Raw genomic sequence first — 18,503 nt, forward strand, 5'->3', positions numbered from 1 at the left:
GTTTGAATCTCATTGAAGCACACAACGAGCCTGTTCCTCGCACCGACTATGACAAACAGAGTTCTGTGGTACAAAGCTATCTTCAATATTGATTATGCAAATATATTACAGCTGACAGCTTCACATGCACGGCGCTTTACATAAATCCCACAATTTATAAGCAAATTAAAAGATCGGATAGTTGGTGCTTCTAGCAAATCAGGAAGAACAAAGAAGTTAATGAAGTCCAACAGAAAGTCAAGTGAGATTGAGAGGTATTCCAGCTTTTATGACCCTGTTGCAGAGGCTCAAACAATAAAATTCTAGTACTTTGGTGTAACTAAAAATGTAGATAGACACAAGAATCAGCCATAAAAATATGAACTTCAATTCCAGAAAAAAAAAGTTATAAGCTCAATTAAGCTACTGGAAAAATGTATTGTTAATGTTGAGGTTCCAATCAATTATCATGTTGAAGATACATACACATTCAGCTAGTGCATCATTCAGTTTCACCTTTCAGCTGAAGTACTAGGCTACACATTTATTCCTGCAAAACTGTTCTAAATTTGCTCATTGACCGTAAATTACAGGAGTATGAAGATATCCAGAGAGAATTATGCTAATGATACAACAGTGCAACCAACAGGGGCATTCGTTTTTCAAGTCCCTTTCAGTGGTTGCTAATGAATGGGGTGCCTCTGGCCAAAATTAAGGCCCTGCAGCAGGTCAAACAAGGATTTCTGGATCTTGTCCTTATCACCTTGAACGAGACATAGTTTGACCTCAACAGCTGTTTACTGGATCAGAAGGCCGTAATGAAAACTGTAGCAGAGTGACTGCACAAAACTTGAAAAGAACTGTGCCCTCTGAACCAGTAGGGAACTGGTACAAGCTTGACCTGAAGACAGCAAAATGCACGTCTTATTCCTCAACTGCATGTGTACATACTTTCTCCAACAGCAGTGACCAGTCTTCACCAAGTTGCTGGGGGTTCAGCTCCATGGCAATCCTAAAATCTTGCAATGACACCAGGTTACCAGGAGCATGTTCGTGCACAGCTTCTGACGATCTACCACCATTCATTTGTAAATGATAACCTGGTCTGAGACCATTAACGAGCTTCATATAAGTCTCCTGCTTCTTGGTGTTGTTTGTTGTAGGCTCATGACCGGACCTTGCTCCCACAAGTTGAAGACAAGATTTGACTAAACCTTTTAAGTATGAATCCAAACCATTGTTCAACAGATTCGCACAATCTGTGGCCACCCCATCAAGGCCCTGTTCTGCAGCAATCTGCTCCATGCGTTCTCTCAGAGTTACACTATCCAACAAAGCACCAAAACTAGAAGAGCTAACACATCTACTACTTGTTGCTAAAGGTACTGGTCTACGCGCTCCACCTACACTAACAGGGCAAAATGGAACCCCAAAGGGAGCTTGGAGTTGACTCCTAGCATGCATCTCTTTCCCGTCATCTCTAGATTTGTCTTTTTTGTTCTGCAAAGATACTGAATTTTCCAGTGATCTCTTCATAACAGAAAATTTCGCAGTTTCTTGACTGAATCCCTGCCTTTCATCATCTGTTTGCTGCATGATTCCTTGATGATGCTGCACAGTCCCCTTGCCATTAGGTGGATTCAAATCCCCATTTTCCTTAATAATTTCGAAGTCACTCGATTCCATCGTCGTTGTTTGTTGAAAAGCAAAACTAGTCTTCCCATTTTGTCCAAGCACACTACGACGATCCCCAGCCCTACGATCACGAAATCCTGTCCTGGCTTTCTTAGGAGATAATGGCAACACGTCACCATTGGATAAACCCGGTTGACCTGAAGCCTGGTTTGAGGAAACATGCACTCCATTTTGGTCATAAGCATCATCTAAAGGCTCTTTACTGCCAACCGCTATACCAGGCTTCACAATACCACCTTCATTAATTGGTGGAGGAACTTTCGCATTACAAGCATTTCTCAGAATAGAACGAATGAACTGATTATGCAACGGAATATTTTCTCTCCCCAAGATCCTAAAACAATGCTTATCGAACTCAACCTTACTTATCTTCAAGCTCAATAACCTGCTTAAGTAATGAAAATACTGCTTTGACCCCTCTGGTCCAAGTTTCTTCACTATCTGAGCTTTCAATTCAGATAGATTAATCCGGGAGTGCTGATGTGGCGGTTGCATCTCCGTCAATACATATATTCCACCAAAAACAAGCCAAAAGATTCAATCTTTCCACTGCTCAAATAAACAGAGGCCAATGATACTCACCCAATTCACCACTAAATTAGGGTTTTCCCATAATTCCACAAATACATAACAAAAACAACATTAAATCCCTCTACAACCAATCCCAGCATTGCCAAATCAAAACCCATCTCAAACCCTCTAACTTTTAACAGTTTAAGGATAAGAGGGGTTGACTCCCAAATCAGAGATCCAAATTTTCAACTAACTCTCCCTCCAAAAATCCAAATCCTAAAAAAAAAATTTAAATTCCAAAATTTCAAGAAACCTCCAACCCAATATCCAAAATCAAAACTTTAACTTACCCAAACCCTCTATTTCCACCAAATTACAAATACCACCCTGTAATTCCAAGTAAACCCTCAACTTCAATCCCAATTCAATAACTTCAAATTCCCTAAAAAATACCCAAAATGCCACCTTTTGCTAAAACACAAAACTTGAAGTTACCCACTTCAACTTCAAATTTATTCTGTAGAAAATTGGGTTGAATGAACAAAGATTTAGCTTACCTTAAACACAACGAAGTAAATTGGGCTGACCTTATTGAGCTTCTTGAAACTGATTCAAAATTCAAGATTCACAAAAAACAAATGCTTTTTGCCACTCTTTATTTGTTCATTGGAACAAATATAGCTTCTTCTTCCATTGCGCTTACAACATTGTTTCCAATCTGGATTTTGCCTTTGCTTTGTTAATTGCAAAATTTCACAATTTGAATCAAAATTGGAAGACCCACTTTGCTTGTTTATTTCTCTGATCGATATATACCGGCCTTCTTCTTTTCTCTCTCTTCTTCTTTTCTCTTTGAATCGGACTCTTTTTTCGTTTTTGTGTCTGATTAGAATAGAGTTAATGTTTTATTTTTATTTTTTATAATTGTAGTATTTCTTTTCTAAATTATATAGTGATATATTTTCTCCTCTTCCTTGCATATAAAAGAAAAGAGTTAGGGGTCGATTGGTGGATATTTAGAGTTACGCACGTATTAGTAATACTAGTTATGTGAGGTCCATTATGTCCGGGTTGCCTCAAGATATAAAAGCATTATTTAACTAAATATATAATTTGTGTTAGTACAAGCTTACATTTAACAACAACAACAACCATATCATCCAAAAAAGCAAAATTTTCATTTCACTCCTTTAATATTTTAACTTTTTTGATGAAATTATTTAATTCAAATCAAATATAAATAATTTGACATTATAACTTATGATCCATAATTTTTATTTAATTCTAAATAAATAATCTATACATAGTTAATGAACTTTTAAGACAAATACATAATTTAACAATTATGTTTTAATCATTTGTCTTATTAAATATTTCGAACATGGATATGGAAAAAAATCTTTGAGGAAGCGCTCCCCCGAATAGGCGCGATGCGTGCGAATTATCTGGATTAATTGAGCTCAAATGCGGATTTACTCAAAGAACGTGAAAAATGAGGTAGGAGGTTCGATAGGCTTTTGAAAAGTAGACTTTAAAAAACAAAAACAAAAAAATCGACATAAATAAATAAGATTAGGACCTAAAAGTAATTAATTAAAAGTTTTAAAAAAAATTTGAAAATTATTGTACAACAAAAGTTGTCGGAATTTTAATGACTAAATAAATAAAATTAGTCTATTAGAAAATATACAAAAGTTTTTAAAAATTTGGGAAATTATTGTGACGTACAAAACGATTTCACCCCTCTTATATATAATAGTAATATGTATAAGTTATAAGTAGAGCGCCTACAAATTTTATTTATGATTTCATCTCATGAGATGAAATCTCAAATTATCCAAAAAGGCACGATTTGAGATTTGAAATCATGATTTCAAAAAATATAAATATAAAATTTGATTCATATGTTTATATTTTGTAAAAAAAAAAAGACTCATTTGAGATATATTTAGGGTGCTTTACGAATCATTTGTATTAAATATTAATTGCAAGAAATAAATTAAGATTAACTTTTGAAACTTTTTAATTTGGTAAGATTTTATAAGAATTGAAAATTTTTTGATGACTTTCACAACTTGTCGGAATTTTATGTCTATTAGAAAATATACAACTTAAAAATTTCAAATTGTATGTCCAAACATGATTTCAAAAAAGAAAAAATTTCTCGTATTATTTATGTGGTTAGTTATGCAGTGTTTAGTTTTTTATGTACTCTCTTCATCTCATTTGATATGAGGGTGCTTTGACTAGGCACGAAGTTTAAGAAATAAATTAAGACTTTTGAAACTTTAATCTAAGATAAATCATAGTAAAAGCAAATTTAAAGTTAAATTTTTACTAAATATAAAAAGGTGTCCTTTCAACCGAAAAAAAAAAAAAAAAAAAAAAAAAAAAGGTGTCACATAATTTAAGGAGTAAGAAGATTTTTTCAATTCGATTTAGAAGATTCTTCAATTTTGACAAATATTCTGGAGAAGAGCTTCGAATGGTGTCCTTTCAACCGGCGATAATTTAATGAGTAAGAAGATTTTTCAATTCGATTTAGAAGATTCTTCAATTCGGCCTATGGCATGCCTCCAGGAGATAGAAACAATATTGCACTGTCTAGTCTAGTGCAAGGCGACGAGACAGTTAAGGCTTAATTCATCTTTGGGTAGGCGACAATTCGGTCCATCACTTTTGAATTGGCTTAATTTGCTGATGGAAATTGTGACTCTTGATCAATTACATGAAGCCATTATATTCTTTGAGAACTTTGGAATGCTAAAAATAGTCTTGTGTGGCATGAAAAATCTCTGCGATCCTAAGTTGTTATTCAAAAGGCAGCCTAATTTTGGTAGAATTATAGTGATGGGAACTAGCTTTGCAATTAAATAGTTTCCTCCTGATGAGAATCCGTAAACGCAACATTGATGCTTCTTTTGATCTTGCTTTAGGAGTAGCAGGAGTCAATATGCTAGTCCGAGATTCTCATGGAAACTTCATAAGAGGCCGCTCTAGTCTGTTAGATAAGCCACATGACTTATTCATAGCCGAGGTTTTGGGTGTTTGAGAAGCACTAAGCTAGCTAAAGGATCACTTCACATTAACACCTATTATTGTGGAGAGTAACAACCTTTTGGTTAAACAAGCAATGGAGAAATCTTGCAGTGACAACTTTTATTTGATGTTATTATTCATGATTGTAAAGCAATCATGTCTGATTTTATTTCTATTTCTTTGTCTTTTGTCAAGAGATTAGCGAACTAGTGTGCCCATCTGTTAGCTCGGGCTTTGGGTTCTCTGTCTGATGCTATCAGAGGCGGACCCAGGATTTTAAGATGACGGGACACTATTATCTTAACATAAACGCTAATAAATTTTTTAATGACAATTGAGGGATAATACTATGTCACACCAGTCATTAATAGCAAAGCAGTGACTAAAATACTTGTATATAGGTCAAATATGTGTAATAAATAAAATTTAATACAGTGAAGCAATGAAAGAGATAGCTCAATGGCTAAGGCTATGCAACATGTGGTGACAGTGTAGGTTCGAATCTGGGCGAGCTCATTTAACGCTTATTGTTTTCCTAAAAATAGGCTCCAAAAAATAATTAAAAGTGACATTTGGGTTCGATCGGTGGTGACATGTAAGGGAAGCAGCAGTTGCAACCCACATGCCCCAAAAATACTTTCGTTTGTTAGAGTGCACAATTAAATATATATACTAATTTCTCAAGCTATATACACACATATATGCATAATATTTTCCGAAGGGTGGAGTGCATGTGCACTATAACCCTTCCATGTAGGTCCGCCTCTGGATGTTATGAAGTGGGTACTAGATCCCCATCTTTGATTCATGATGTACTCAACTTTGATTAATAATTGATCACAATGCCTTTTAAAAAAAATTAAATTAAATATATCCCCTCATAAATTATACATGTATTAGTTATGCGTGTCTCTAAATTGCAAACCAATCACGTATTAATTTTATCAATAAATATTGCAAACCAATCACGTATTAATTTTATCAATAAATAATTTACCTCCTAATCAACTACAAACGTGATATTACTTATGCAGGATTTAATACTTACATAACTCACCTCCGAAGCACCTACAAAACGACCCCTTAATATTTTTTTTTTCCTTATAATTGCATTTTTTTTTCTTTATTTTGTAGTGATATTTTTTCTCCTCTTCCTTGCATATAAAAGCTTTACATTATCCACCCTCTCACTCTGTCATGGTACGGTACGCGAATGGTTATTGGGTGTTTAGTGAGGCGTGCGCCTTGTAACAACTATTGAGCGTGCGTGTACTAAGTTTTAAGGGATAATTTTAGCATTTAAATTTTGTTTTTGTTTAGTTTCTGAGAGTTATAAGTATAAATTTGGGGAAAGTTTTGTGTTTAAACCAATTAAACTTTAAGAACATTTCTTAGAAATATTAGATTCAATGCCCTATAATAGTATCTTAATTTCTAAAAACATTAAGAAAATTATTAGAATCGCATGCGTAAAAATATACTATAAAAATTTTGCGCAACACATTAACTTACCAATTAAATTTGGGGGGAAAATTCAAAATTTTCCTTAAATTTTATGAATAACCATTCATGCCCGCATTGAAGATCGCTTTAAATAACCTTGTTATGAAAGTATCTTAATTTCTAAACACATTAAGAAAATTATAGAATCGCATTCGTAACAACATACAATAAAAGTTTTGCGTAATCATTCATGCCCGCCATTGAAAAGCCGCTTATAAGTAAACTTGTTACGGAATTTATCATATACATGCCCTTCATTTTTAATGAAACTTCGATTAGCATATATCATTTATGTGCTAATCATATTAAATTGACACGTAAGTGAGATTCATGGCAGACGTTAAAATGATTAAGGGTCTAAGTATATATAACACTAGTAAATTTACCCGCGTTTCGCATGGTTATAAAGACCTAACTAATATACTATTAATATAGGAATATCATAAATATATATTACTTGTGAAATCAAAATATATTAGACTTCAAGTTTAATCAATTGATTATTATGATATATTTTTTATATTTTCTATCATTGGAAGCTTTTTTTATTTTTTGTTACCCAACCCTTTACTTTTAGAACAAAATTGTCAATACTGAAAAATGGATTTCAAATATTGTTATTTTGTGCTCGAAAATACACGACAAACTGTTAAAAGATATAAAAAGGGATAAAGTTAACAATTACTAAATTCACAACGAGAAAAAAGAAGGATGAAGCAAATATAATTCTGCCATAAATTAGAAACCATAATGGGGTAAAGCCATCTTTGGTTTTTTCTTTCTTAGGTACTCTTCCCAACCCATTAAATTTTAAAAAAGTTGTCGAATGTCAAAACACGAAACTTAAATACAATATCTCAGGAAGTAGTTTAAAAAAAGTTAAGCTACTAACGTTATCTAATCTCAAAATATTTAACTTTGCATGAGAACATGGAAACTCTTGCGTTGTTCCTCGCTCATAATATCTAATACATTGGATAAGGATTATTTCTATGAAGCCTTTTCATATGCTTTATAGAGAAATAACACTAAAAGAAGACAGAAAGAGAAAATAATTTACTCTAAGATTTGCAAAAACCATCTTACGGATCAATTGGCATGTTCTCCTTATTTCTTTCTTTTTTTCTTTTACTTCATTTCTTTTCTCTTTGGCTTTTATAATTTGTCTGTACAAATTGGCTTTACTTTTTTATTTCGTGGTAAATATGCTTCTTTTCCTTTATTTCTTTTTCTTTCTTTCTTTGTCTCCTTTCTTCCACCAATATTCTATTCAATCAAGAAAATACCTACATTTCTATAAAATTTCGTAATCATATTCTCTCTTGTCAGATGAATCTCCTTACCATTTTAATATGATCAATCCTTTTTTCTGTAAACAGTTAAGATTGATTGTGAAGGGGAAGAATAGTGTCGTATAAATTACATTTCATCTTCAGCTTAAAACTACTAATTCCACCAATAAGGAAACTTAAATTATTATTATTATTAAAGGTAAAAGTTTATATAAATGAGATACAAAGTTTTATGTTAGCAACGAAATAATCATTCGAAGACCACTTCCTCTTGTCCTTGAAACACATTGTTAAACTTTGTGGTAAAGCCTTGATCTTGGAGGATACATATATACTTGTATTTGGAGAAACAAATAAATGAAAATACTAAAATAAGCAACAATAATTATATTTATAAAATATTCAAACTAAAACTAACTGAATGTTATACTTACGCTTACCAAAAGTCCAAAACTAACTGAATGCTATACTCGCACATAGCAAACTCATTTGACCATATCTCACGATGAGTCTTCCGCCATCATTAAACTTACTTCTTCGTCGATGAACTTATGTTTGCCTATTGTGACACAAGAAGATTCTGAAGAATAGATGTCTAATCTTCACAAAAGTGGTGTCCATATTTGACTGTTGACACAATTGATGAAAAGAGATTTTTGGGTCTTCTTGTAGTGTCTGTTTAAAATTTGATATTAGTAGATGAAGATGCAGAGATTGCAAGGACTGCTGAGATGCCACAGGTTGGGGAGACAGTTTGAATGCATATGATTATGTTTAATTTATCGAGTTTGAATGTTGTTTGGTAACTTTAAGTCGTCAATTGGCAAGTTTCCAGTTGCGTAGCATGACCCTTTAAATGCTGCCGTTGTGTTATTAAGTCGCACCGGTTAACAAATGGGACGCGACTGTTAATTTTGTTACAGAACAAAGCAATAGCTGGCCTTATGAAGATAAATAAAAAGGGAAAAATGCAAAAATAAAAAATAAATAAAAAAGGTAAAAAGATAAATACCAATTCTGATATGTGAAAGTGCCACATCACAAAGCCTATGTCTTGCAATTATATATACTCCGTTATATATATATATATATAGAGAGAGAGAGAGAGAGAGAGATTATTTGCCATGCCCATGCAACGAGAAATGCGGATCAAAAAGGGTGGCAACAAACAGTGCGAGATAACAAGAATGAATGATATTAAAGCAAGTCTAGAGAGGAATGGCAATGGCCCGTAAAAGCGAGGAGGTAAGGGAAGGGCGTAAACAAAGAGACGTTGACATAAGCGGATTCAATATTTAAACATGAATTTGAATTTTTAGATTTTTAAAACACATGAATTTGACTTTTTAGATTTTTAAAACTTAACTCATTGCACTTCTAATTATAAGTTAAATCTAACTTCTATTGAATTTTTTGTGAATTATTACATAATGGCTAATGCTCTGTATTGAAAATATTAAATTCGGATGAACTAATATTTTATGAGCCACCCCCCCCCCCCCGTCTTTCCCCGCCCGCCCGGTTCCCAAATGGGGAGGAGTGTGCCATTCCAAGTGAATAGTACAACGTTAAGCATCAGAGGTGGAGGCAGGATTTAAAGTTTGTGGGTTCGAGATTCTACTCCTTCAAAGTTACTGAGTTTTAAATTAATAATTTGTATATATTTGACAAAAAAATTGATACAAATATATGATTCCGACCAAAGCTACTGCGTTCAACCGAACCCACTCCCAAAAGCCTAGCTCCGCCCTTGTTAAGCATTAATAGTAAGTTGTCATAATAAAGGATCCCATAATAAACGCTTATCTTAAAAAGATATTTTGAGTTAACATCAGTGACCCACATATCAAATAGAGAAAACAGTAAGCTTGATCTTAGCCTAAAGGCCCATCGAGAAGGAACAACGAAGAGGCCGGTGGTCACCACTAACAGAAGGAGAAATAGGGTGGGTGGCCGTCAATATTGGAGGTGGAAGGTAGAGTTGGATTCTTCAAATTTCACACTACAATAATAATTTGCTTAGGCAACAAAATCAGGATAGGAAACATTTAGGGAAAATTTCATAGGCCTCCCTCACGTTTCGCTTCGTTTGACCTCCCTTCACGTTTGCAATATTACGGCTACCTCCCATGTTTTAACTTTTTTGTAACAACTATTTTATTCTATTTATTACTAATAAAAAATAATACATCTGGACTGATTTACCCTGCTAAAATCACATGCTCTTTTCCGCTAGCTTACTCTGCCAAAATCTGCATTGGTGCTTCATCTTCTCCGGCGAAATCCATTGTCCAGCAACACATCATGCGATACTGTGATGGGTTGTCGTATATCTCAACTTCTTTCCTTTTCCCCCTCTCTTCTCCCTTACAATAATCAAACAAAATTCAAGAAACCCCCATTTACCGTTTTTCTGCTATTTTTGCCTCTACATTTACATACAAACAAGAACAAATACATGCAATATTCCTGAGTTGAGTCTGTAGAGACCATTATTCAGCTACTACTAAGGTGGTGGAGCTAAATCATACTAATAATAATGGGTTGTTGGCAGCAAAATTTGCATTTTTTCCTCCATCACCAGCTACATACCAAGTCCAGAAAAGGGATGATGGAAAGCTTGTTGCCGTTTCAACTACTTCATCTATACCTATTTGTGGTGCTGCAGATGACCCAAATCTTAATATGCTTTTGGTTGACACTAAAAGGAGAAACAAGATTGTAGCTTTTACTTGAAAAATCCATATGCTAAGCTTGCTATTCTTTACTCTGAATGAGCTCTCTGCCCTCAAAGAACAGGTACTATAATATCCCTTTATTTACTAGTTGTGCCAAGAAATGGCTTCAGACGTAGATTATGCAAACTGTGCTCCTTATCGAGTAATCGCGACTGAAAATTCACATTTTCCATTTGGTATTAAAAGGATCCCTTGTTGTTCTCACCGTGCACACAGTTGTATAGTCGTATATGGTATATTTGTATGTGATTGTAAAAGTAGAATTTGATTTTAATGTCTGCTAAATCTGATTTCTCTCCGATGCCAGCACTTTATGTCTATACAAAATTAGTGCCTTTTGATCTACTTTACCTGATTTAGAAAATAAAAGAGCATGATCTTAGGGAGAGCAAATTAGTCCAGATATATTATTTTTTTATTAGTAATAAATAGAATAAAATAGTTGTTACAAAAAAGTTAAAATAGAGGAGGTAGCCGTAATATTACAAACGTGAGAAGAGGTCACTGAAACGAAGCGAAACGTTAGGGAGGTCTCTAAAATTTTTCTAAACATTTAAGCTTTCAAGAATTAAAACAATGTTATGAAGTTATTTCCTTGTCCCACTTTGTTTGACACTATTTGCCTATATATAGTTTGTTAAAAAAAGAAATTATATACTTTTATATTTATTTTTATTTTTATGAGAAACCTTTATAATTACACAACTGTTATCACATTTTAAGATTACAAATTCAAAAGTGTTATAGCCACAAATGTTATCATACTTAGCATCAAAAAGTTTCAAAAAACTTTATTTCTTTCTCAATGAAATTTTGTGACAAATTAAATTATGCGAAACAAATTAAAATAGGGTGAGTACTAATTAACAATTTCGCGTGGATGCATTTTGTGAGCTTGTTCTCTCAATTTACTTTTTCTTCTCAAGTTATATTTACAGTGTTATATTCTATTCTTTTTAGTTTTTGCATATTTTCCTCATATCATCTCTCTGACTTAGTGAATGTGTGTCTGTTTTAAATGTTTGCCTCATTATCGGAAAAGATAAACACCAAGTGCCATCATGATATCGTAAGCATTATATCATAAGCAGGTCCAGTCAGACTTCTTACAGTAAGCAGTTTACTACCGCATCTACGTGGAGCCAAGACGTTAATTCGGATTAATTTTTATTTTATATGTATTAATTAATGTGTATGCTAAATGCGGAACCCTTTTAATACGAATAAAAACTTAGCTAAGGTAAAGGAGGTTCAACTTTTCATAAGACACTCAAGTTTGAGTCTTGCTGACACAATTTCTTTGATTTTTGAACTCCTTGACAAAAATCTTGCCGCCGCCGCCAAAAGTGAACCTAAACCGCAGGGCAAAACGAGAGCCATAAATTTAGAGCGGCGCTGTAAAAGATGAAAGTAGATTCAATTACTCTGACTTTTCGTGCCATGCCGCTGAGGAATTACAAAAGGCACTACTCAATAATTATAGTCAATTAGTTAGGTCATTGGGTCACTGTTGTATAATACATTTATTTTTCGCTTTCATTGTTGTGTGTGGTTGTTGCATTATTATTTTACTAGATCAATTCATTGACCTTTGATATTGACTGAGTTCGTCATGCCACTAAATTTGTTGCATGTGCTAGAACTTTAAGATGCACTGTCTAGTGCGAAACCCAAATATACACATTTATTCAAGCAAGAAGGGGTTCGAAGATTCAAATTGTAGTCATTGATTAATGAATCGAAATGAAAGGTGATAACTCCCAAAGTAGTTCAAATGAGCTTGGAGCCTACTTTTTATGTATAAAGAGTTAGGAATGCACTGAAAGTACGTGAAATTGAAGTTCAATGCCACATTAAGCAAAGCCAACCAAAGGTTGATTGGCCTTATTTATAAATAGTACTAGATGGGGCGGGGGCGTATGCCGGACTTCGTTAGAATTTGATTTAGATATACTCATGTAAATGCTTATAGACATACATGAAAGTTATAATATCAAAAGATAAAGTCACACTATTTAAGCCACCAATACATCGGTTACAGGACTCTTTACATGGCGCGTAGACTATCCAAATATGAATGTACAAGATAGAACAATAGAGAAATTTGAGTTCATAATCCTATATAGTTGCCTGAAATAAATAAAGTGAGATGGTAGGCACTACCAAATGGCCCTAAATTTCTTTCTTTGCCCAGCTTAGATACATGTTTATAAAAAATGAAAAAAAGATTATAATCTGAATTATCCTTGTTCCACGCGCATGGTGGCCATCAAAGGATGCGTGTACATGTTGCCAGCTCAAAAGCGAGCTACAGCCTAAACTTCTTGCCGCTGAAACATTTTAACAAATAAGAAAATGAAGGTAAGTTTGTGTACTATGAATATTTGAATCTTGCTTAAATGAAAGACCACATAGAAATGAGGAAATTGTTGAACTGAAAAGCACTCAAGGATCCTTGAACCATAAATCATAATTCCTAGAACCAAGAGCGGATCCTACAGGAAGAGCAATCAAACAGGTAACAAATTCAGCAATGCAATCAATTAAGCTTGTCTAGAAAGCATTCAAAGAGATTATTTGCAGGGTTCGATGCTTCAGTCGGTCTAATTAAACGCATTTTGCTACCCTTTTTCTTACAACATATATTTGCAGGAAAAGGGCCAAATTCATACAACATATTAGTAGGTTTAAGATGCTACGCAACTCATAAGCAGGTCTTGTCTTTTTCTTTTACCGAAGACGTGGTAGAAGCCAGTCAGAGCTACCAAGAAGGTTTCATCAAATCCAACAACAAAAGATTGAAGACACAATAATTCTTTCTTAAAACACCTATAAAATGAAAATAGAGGACCCATTGATCAACAAATTTAAAGGAAAAACAAGTAAACAAAAGTAACAGAGACAAGAACGATAGTACTTGATTTTGTAAAGAACATCTAAGTCGTAATCTCAAACACATGTAAGTTGTATCACCAATAAATATGAATGAAAGAAGAGTGAAAATTTAGGAGACATAGAGAAAGAAGCCTAGTTTGCTAACCATTATAAGTAGATCACTACAGATTATTAGGTTATAAGGTAAAATGAAAACATTCTGAATCTCAATTTTCTAATTACGGTAATAACACAATCTACTTAGAATTAAGTCTAAAATCATGGCACATTGGTTTGTACAGACCTTGAACATCATTTTCTAGATGGGGGTATGTGTCTAACTTTGACGCATTCTTCATAACAAATCTAATTAGAAAGGAGATATATACAACATGTACCATGTTTAACACCACACAAATGTAAATTACAGGTTGTATCTCACAATAAAAGGTTGAATCTCAGAATAAATTCTCTGAAGATGCATTTCAATCTCATGCAGTTGTGCGTAAACCCATAAAGAAGACAGCATTTTCGCTTTATGTAAGAGCTAACACGATTCACTTATCGCAAAGATGGAAAATTTACCCCACAATGAAACCAAAAATGCAACATCAGGAATGAAGAAAAATTTATGCTTGTTGATAATTCAGTTAACAAAATGTTAACAGGATAAGACATAAATGAAAAATACAGAGTTGGATACAAAACACACTATTATATTATTTGGAAGCATTTTGTATGCTCATATCAAAACAAAGGTAAAACTTTAAACAAAATAGTCAGTCTACTGAGCAACAACCATTCCACTTTTTAATTACAGCATAAAAATTACCAACGATCTCATCAAGAAAACATCGCAGTAAGTCGTTATTAGATGTAATCAATTATTAGAACTATGAATCTAACCATGTATTGAGGTGTACCAACTATATTCAGTTTTCAGCTTTCAGTTTTTTAGCACAGGTTTATGTAGAATTGAATGCTATGAATATAACCTTATAATTATCTTATAATCCTTGACTTCAATTCTACGTATCTGTGATCCATCATTAGATCATTAGTCCTCATGTTCTTTTAACATCTTTGAAATTAACCCACTTTTTCTCTAATTCCACTTATTATACCAGAATCTTCTACACAGTCAATGTAAGTGGAGAGGAAGAGGATCTGAGTAGAGAGCTATAGAATTTGATAAAGGGTCATATGTCCACGGGAATAGTTTATAATTGTATTTACATTCTATATTCATAAAATTGATCCTTATGCTCATGCCATGATATTCCATTAATTTGCATCATTAGGCACCACGTAACCAAAAAAGAAGAATGAAAAAAGCTAGCCACCACTTCATGGCAGAGGTCCTTGAGCGCATATATCACTTTTTCAAGAACCATTTATCTTGAAAGTTTTTTTTTTTTTTTTTTTTTTTTTTAATTGGTAATTAGTATGAATGGTTGGTAAATCCATAATCTTTAGTACAATGTATTATGTAGCTTCTCAGATAGCCTATATTCAAGCTCCCACATTTTAGCTTAAAGAGAAGTGGATGCACAGATGAAGTACATCTTCGAAATGCATTTCAGACAAAAGAATTGAATTACCATATAGAGATTGTTAGTGGACTCGCTCAAACTGCAGCTGCTTTGATAGAGAGGAAATCAGAAATCTTGTTGGGGTAGAAATCCGGTTGTATAGAGATTTTGGGATCTTGAGGTTTGTCTACAAGAAATTGTAGGCCTCTAATAGGAAGAATAATTACAAACCTAGGGTGCAAGGAGAATGAAATTACCTCCTAATGGTGTGGTGTGCTTCTTCACAGATAAGGGGTTATTTTCTCTCGTCATTTTCAGATGATCACTTTATCAAATTTCTGAGCACGTAGCTTTCTTTACTTACCTATTTTCATCTTCCAAAGCGAGCGCTATCTTTCCACTACCAACAATTTTTTCCCATGAAGAACTGACCCTCCTACAGTCTAACATCTTTCTTCTTAAATATCAAACACACAGATGAGCTTTCTTTAGTACACCCCTGTCCAAAAATATTCTCGTCCTCAAGAAATCATAAATTTTCCTTTCAGTAACTTAACATAGCAGACCCTGAAACAGGAAGAGGCACAAATCTTTCCCATTAAAACAATTTCATTTTTTTTTTAAAATCTAGTGAGTGCATAGATTTAGCAGCAAACCTTTTATTATTTCAAGATGTTTTAGATTAATGCATGCATAATCATTAATCTGGGATGCCAGATACTCTTTTAGCTCTAAATGACATAGATAAAGTGAAACACACACAGAGATGCATAAACAACCAGATAGGGGAAGGGACTTGAATAAATTTAACGCAATCAACTTGTACGGAGTATGGCAAGCTTACCCATGTCATCTGCCAAACTTACTGAAGATTGCTTCAAGCGGAACTTGAAGCCATGAGGCAACTTTGAGATAACAGATTTATCTAGATGTTGCAAATTTCTCCATCTTGTCAATACACCTAATCATCCCAGATAATTAATGTTATAAACTTGGTATGCATTGAACACTTAGAATTAAGAGAAACGAATTTACCTTTCAGCAAATTTTTGCTCTTGTTTAGATAGACAATTCCATAAGTTGGTAGCTTTTTGAATGTGAAATGCATAATTTTCAATTGCCAGTCAATATATGAAGATGGGATAAGCTGCAGGGATCACACTAAGAGATGAGATCCTGTGACACTCAAACAGATCATGCTTTAAAGAAACTACCAGTAACTTAAAGAAATTTTAAAACACCAAGTAGTTGGTAGACTAAGGTTCTCCCACGTTATGACTATAGCTCTTTCAAGATATGATTTCACCTAAACTAAAGAAATAATAAGATACTATAATTCAAGGCTGCCCTTTGGAGACGGGTTCTTAAATATGATCTCAGTAGAAACAAAGTGCTATCGAGGTCCATTTGGTTCTTAAATGGGTTCTTAAATATGATCTCAGTGAGCGGATCAACACCATTTCTTAAATATTCCTCTAGTGTTTCTTCCTGAAGAGGAAAGATTAAGTAGCATCAACATGCAATACATTGTAAACCATAAAATGCATAAATCAATAATGAGTAGCACAAGTCGAGGAACTAAACCAAAATTAGATTCACATAAATGAACAATATATCAGAAGATGTAAATGAAACTTTCGGCTTCATCAAATGAAATGTAGATTTGGAGTGTCAAAGGAGTTTCAAGTAGATTTGTACACCAACATTGAGGAAATGGAGTAAAGTCAATTAAGTAGCAGCAACAGCACGTCATGATAATCTTTTTTAGATAGAGCACAACAGATTTTCCATTCAGATAACACACAATTTTAGATTCCAACCAATGATTTCATTTGTGCTAATATGAGATGCAGGTTCCTTGCACAAATGAATGACACAAAATCAAATCAAAATTGCCACTAAATATGTACTTCATACATTCATCTGCAATTCCATAAGAAAATTAATTAGTTCCCACAAATTTTTGATTTAGACAACAGTTTACCAATACATTGGTACCTTAAAATTAAGTCTACATTTCACATTCCAGTTCAAAAGTTGTTTACTCTAACACTTCTTATTAAGACAGATTATTTATTTTAGGGGAAATCAAATTAGAATTTATTTCACTCTACTATTAATTATTGTTATTTTCGGGGCAATTCAAAATAGCAGGAAATCTAACACATAAAAATCTTATCATCAAGAAATAGTTGCAAAATAGAGAAGGAAAAAAACAAGAAAAACTCAGTGTACATCAAATCACAAGTACAATATAGGCCAAGAAACAAAGACTAACCACAAGGGAAAAACTTTAAAACCAAACAAAGTTACAAAGGCGAGAGAGAGAGTGAAATAGAAGTTCCTTTTTGGGATATGAAACCCTGAAATCCTGGTTAAACTTTCCATACATGAAATATATTCCTACAGAACCTCATCTATAAATAAACTGCAACTTCTGCACCAATAACTATGCTATCCAAAACATTAGAAGCTTAAGATTTTGGGGTTAGATTTGAAATTTGTGAAATTAAAAGGGTGACTAGAAGAAGATCCCAAAATTCTCTTCATGAGAAGCTAAAAGCTTCCATTCAATCACAGTCATGTAATAATTGCTAATAAAGACAAACATGCATATGCAACGTTTTGTCTTGACATTCTACATAAAGTACATACTCCAAGATATTTCTTTTAATTTCTCTGCATGTCAAATAGTTTAACAAAAGAGACAAAAGCTAGACAATGTTTTTTTCTGTCGGGACCAGGGGTGTTAGAGGACGAAGGAAAAAATAACCCATTGAAGACCTCCAGATCTCTAAAACATATTTGGAAGGATGCACGATTTTATTATCCATCTAGAGAACATCCTCTGAGAAAGAAACAATATGAAACTCACATAATCAAGAGGACAGCCAAAAAAATAAAAAATAAAGAACATGCATATTGATTAAAGATATTGATTTTCAAATCTAACCCCAAAACTAAGTTCTTGGAAAGACCAAAATATGGATGAAAATCAATATCTTTAATCCAAATTCGTCAAAAATTACACCATATAAGTAATACAGGCATCAACAAAACTCAGTTCTTTTAAAGATGAGATTACCTTGAATGAACAAAATTTTAAATAATGGGTTGGCCTAAAGTTATAGTAAAGAAGGAAGAGGCTTCTGCATATCTGTTTCTTCTTCTTTTTCCAGCAGCCACCTGTTGGGCAGAACAATGAACAAATGGACCTTTCATCAAAAGACTAACATGAGACTTATAACATGAGCAATTGCCTCTTTCTACTTGTAGACTGGAAAGCCTTTTTAGTAGCCAAATAGAAAAGGCTGGCATTCAAGTACTACTGAATTGCG

The 18,503-nt window shown here is 33.5% G+C and overlaps 1 protein-coding gene across 1 annotated transcript; it reads right to left on the reverse strand.

The window, feature by feature from the left end:
- Positions 1-405: 405 nt before the first annotated feature.
- LOC132052280 (uncharacterized) lies at positions 406-3,097 on the reverse strand. The gene has a single exon (XM_059443752.1). The coding sequence runs from the start codon at positions 2,167-2,169 to the stop codon at positions 904-906; it is 1,266 nt and encodes a 421-aa protein (XP_059299735.1). The 5' UTR covers positions 2,170-3,097; the 3' UTR covers positions 406-903.
- Between the last annotated feature and the right edge of the window lie 15,406 nt (positions 3,098-18,503).

The sequence above is a fragment of the Lycium ferocissimum genome, chromosome 4, assembly GCF_029784015.1.
Source record: "Lycium ferocissimum isolate CSIRO_LF1 chromosome 4, AGI_CSIRO_Lferr_CH_V1, whole genome shotgun sequence".
Classification (NCBI taxonomy): domain Eukaryota; kingdom Viridiplantae; phylum Streptophyta; class Magnoliopsida; order Solanales; family Solanaceae; genus Lycium; species Lycium ferocissimum.

Excerpts from the sequence above, each read along its gene's own strand:
- LOC132052280 (XM_059443752.1), bottom strand. The coding sequence starts at position 2,169 with ATGCAACCGCCACATCAGCACTCCCGGATTAATCTATCTGAATTGAAA.